We start from the raw sequence: 3,590 nt of genomic DNA, 5'->3' as shown, positions 1-3,590 counted from the left end.
AAACTCTTCTATCCCCATAGCAGCGTATTCCTCATTGTTCACTTACAGATAAGTAATTACATTCTCAAATAAAAACATGATTTAAAAACAAGTTTCCAACTTCTAAATATATTCAATTTAAGTTGGGAAGTGAGAGATACATGAACCATCTTGATGTTAGGGTATACTGGGAGCGAGGAGGGGAGTGTGGGGGGCAATGGCCCCCCATTTCTAAACTGGATTTATACCCTTTGTTAACACCAATTGTTGAGGCTAATGTACTAAATAAATCAATATATACAGTGGTACACGGAGCCAGTTTGATAATTACTCGTTGAAAGTGAACTTTCTCTCGATTTTAAGGAATCGTAAAAAAAGAAAAAAATCGAGATCACTTGATTCATTGGAGGGGCGAAGGAGAGAAAATTTACTTCTAACAAGAAATGAGAAAAAATGTCAAAATTTGAGACCCCAAGGCGTCAGTGTTATTTGTCTAGGTTATAGTTTTCAAATGATTAAAATATGAAATAGGGATATTACATCAATCCTAGCTATGATAAGGTTAAATATTTAATAATTAATTTTGAAGATTAATTTAATTTGCTTGAAGAACCAACCCCCCTCTAAATCTAAACGGATGTTACGTCAAAAAAGAGACAGAAATACGGGTTTTACAAAAAAAAATTGTTGATAAAGCAATCCCAAGGTTTCTTATTGGCTTGAAACCGTTTTGGAAATGTTACCATAAATCAGACTATAGGATTTAACTGGCCCTTCGAACAGAGGTCCGACAGCTGTAGGATAGAGAGTGGACCGTAGATAGGAACAGGAACATTCTCAACTGTTAACTGGCCCTTGGAACAGAGGTCCGCCAGCAGCAGGGTAGAGAGTGGACCGTAGATAGGAACAGGAACATTCTCAACTGTTAACTGGCCCTTGGAACAGAGGTCCGGCAGCAGCAGGGTAGAGAGTGGACCCTAGAGAGGAACAGGAACAATCTCATCTGTTAAGAAGAGAAGGAGAATCGGGATCCAACCAGATGAAGGTAGTTTACTGGGACAGGGCTAGGGAGGATGTGCTTTAGGTATAAAATGTGGACTTGGAAAAAAGCGAATAGTCAAGAAAGTGGATCATTAGCTAGTGACCAGCAAATCATTGAAAAAAATAATTTGACAAGAAGGAAGGGGGAGGGTGGGTGTAATATTTATCGAGGAACATCTGGAGCTGTTTTGACGAGTCTCGATGAAAGGATCTGGATCGGATAGGATTAAACCAGGTGGCGTGGGTAGAAACGTCCTGAATGGATTCCATGTAATTCCTGAAGAAAAAATTATTTTTAATTTGGAAGTTAAGAAAAAAAGGCGATTTTTTTCAACTAAATGTTGAACCAAGGATCTGTCCTTTATCTTAACAGACCTATGGATCTGTCCTTGATCTTAGAGGAACTTTGGATCGGTCCTTGGATCTTAGAGGACCTTTAGATCTGTCCTTGATCTTAGAGGACCTTTAGATCTGTCCTTGATCTTAGAGAACCTTTAGATCTGTCCTTGATCTTATAGGACCTTTAGATCTGTCCTTGATCTTAGAGGACCTTGGATCTGTCGTTGATCTTAGAGGACCTTGGATCTGTCCTTGATCTTAGAGGACCTTTGGATCTGTCTTTGATCTTTAAAGACCTTTGGATCTGTCCTTGATCTTAGAGGACCTTTGGATCTGTCCTTGACCTTAAAAGACCTTTGGATGTGTCCTTGATCTTAGAAGCCCTTGGATCTGTCCTTGATCTATGAAGCCCTTGGATCTGTTCTTGATCTTAAAAGACCTTTGGATCTGTCCTTGAATCTAGACCTAGGATATATCCTTGAACCTTGAAACTTACCTAGGATCTGTCCTTGATCTTTAAAGGCATTTAGATCCGTCCTTGATCTTAGAGGAACTTTGGATCTGTCCTTGACCTTAAAAGACCTTTGGATCTGTCCCTGAATCTAGACCTAGGATATATCCTTGAACCTTGAACCATACCTAGGATCTGTCCTGGAACCTTGAATCTAGGCCTAGGATATATCCTTGATTCAAAATCTAGGATCTATTCTTGAACCTTGCATTAAAACCTAGGATCTAACCTTTCACCTAAAAGACCTAGTATCCCTCTTTGAACCTAGACCAAGGATCTACCCTTGAACCTAAACCTAGGATGTCTCCAGGCATTTATGTTTCTCTACCTGTGCTGGTTTATCGTGGAGCTTGTCCCGGAGGTCCGGGAACAGGGGCCTGGGATCCTCCAACAGCGGCGCTTGCCGCCGCCTTCTGCTTCAACATTGTCCAGTCGAATGTGTAATCATACTGATGGTTCAGGGTGCGGAAAAGGATTCTGCAATATGAACATTAAGGTTTTGTGGTTGATTTAATTCCAATATCCCTAATACACTCAAGATGGATCATTGAATAAAAAACTTGAAATGATTTTAAGATAGAGAAGGTAATATTGATCACATTACGTTTAATTTGATTACATATTAATTGTTGCTGTAAATATCGCATAGTAAATACAAAATACTTGTGTTAACGGTTTTATCCGGATATTCAATAATTTACTCAGTATTTATTTAACAATTAACTACCCACATAAGCAGTTTAAAAGGGACTGAAAACGTAATTTAATCAGATTCATAGATTCACATGTCCGATTCACACCAACAGTACCCAGTAAACCATATTCGTTGTTTTACTAACTTACTAACACGCGTTAAATTCTAACAATAGTCTTCCTTGCATCTGTAGCATAAATAATCAAGTCACTTAAATAGAATAATATTTTTAAAATTACGTCTTCAGACTTTACTGACGAGCCTGGATCATTAATTACCAAGTCTTCATACAATCCTGTCTTAACCCGTCTCGTCTTAAGCGGTATTTTTATGGCGCAAAGATAAAATGAAGTATAACAGACCTGTAAAGCTGCCTGAGATACATGTAGTCTGGTGCCTCTTCAAACCGTAGTCCACGGCAGTAGTTTAGATACATAGCAAACTCAGCAGGAAACCCCTAAAACAGACTCTAATATGAATACAATTTTTTTTAAATCAGGGAGTGGGGTGCAATCAAAGAGAATAGAATATATAATAGAGGGGAATTAACTAGAAAAAAAGTGTAAAACGGCCATTTTGTTGTACTGTTTCCATACTGCAGGTCCCAACCCCCCGTTATTCTCTTATAAAGAGTATGTATTGTTTGCACCTTCTAGATCAATGCGTAAGTGTGTTTGCTTGCGTGACCAATATTGCGTTAAATGTAATCGGGGCTCCTAGGTTTAATCAATAGTCTTTTAAGAGTAATATATCACTTGAACTCAACTACGACCTCATAAATCTATTGAAATAAAATCAATTCAATGGGGGCAATGTGGGGAGGGAGGGAGGGGGGGTATTATTTTTAACAGTGTATACATTTTCTTGAAATAATCCTTCTTGAAACGCTTTTTTCATGATGAAAATACTATATTGCCGTTATATTTGCTGAATCAGGATAATAAGTAATGTTCAATAAGGGTTAATCCTTTTGATGTTTAACTTTCATGCTAAACAAATGTATCAAAAATCATCCCCCCCCCCCCC

At 38.2% G+C, this 3,590-nt stretch overlaps 1 protein-coding gene across 1 annotated transcript in view; it reads right to left on the bottom strand.

Annotated features, from left to right (window-relative positions):
- Positions 1–601: 601 nt before the first annotated feature.
- LOC111717319 (casein kinase I) overlaps positions 602–3,590 on the bottom strand; it is a gene marked incomplete at its 5' end in the record, with an annotated part of 4,322 nt that continues 1,333 nt past the window's right edge. Inside the window, 3 exon segments of the mRNA XM_023492816.1 lie at positions 602–1,297; positions 2,199–2,347; positions 2,927–3,021. Of these exon segments, the coding sequence (XP_023348584.1) occupies positions 2,209–2,347; positions 2,927–3,021 (234 nt within the window).

This window comes from Eurytemora carolleeae, unplaced genomic scaffold (assembly GCF_000591075.1).
Source record: "Eurytemora carolleeae unplaced genomic scaffold, Eaff_2.0 scaffold2139, whole genome shotgun sequence".
In the NCBI taxonomy this organism is placed as follows: Eukaryota; Metazoa; Arthropoda; class Copepoda; order Calanoida; family Temoridae; genus Eurytemora; species Eurytemora carolleeae.
This window is presented reverse-complemented; position numbering and strand designations above follow the sequence as displayed.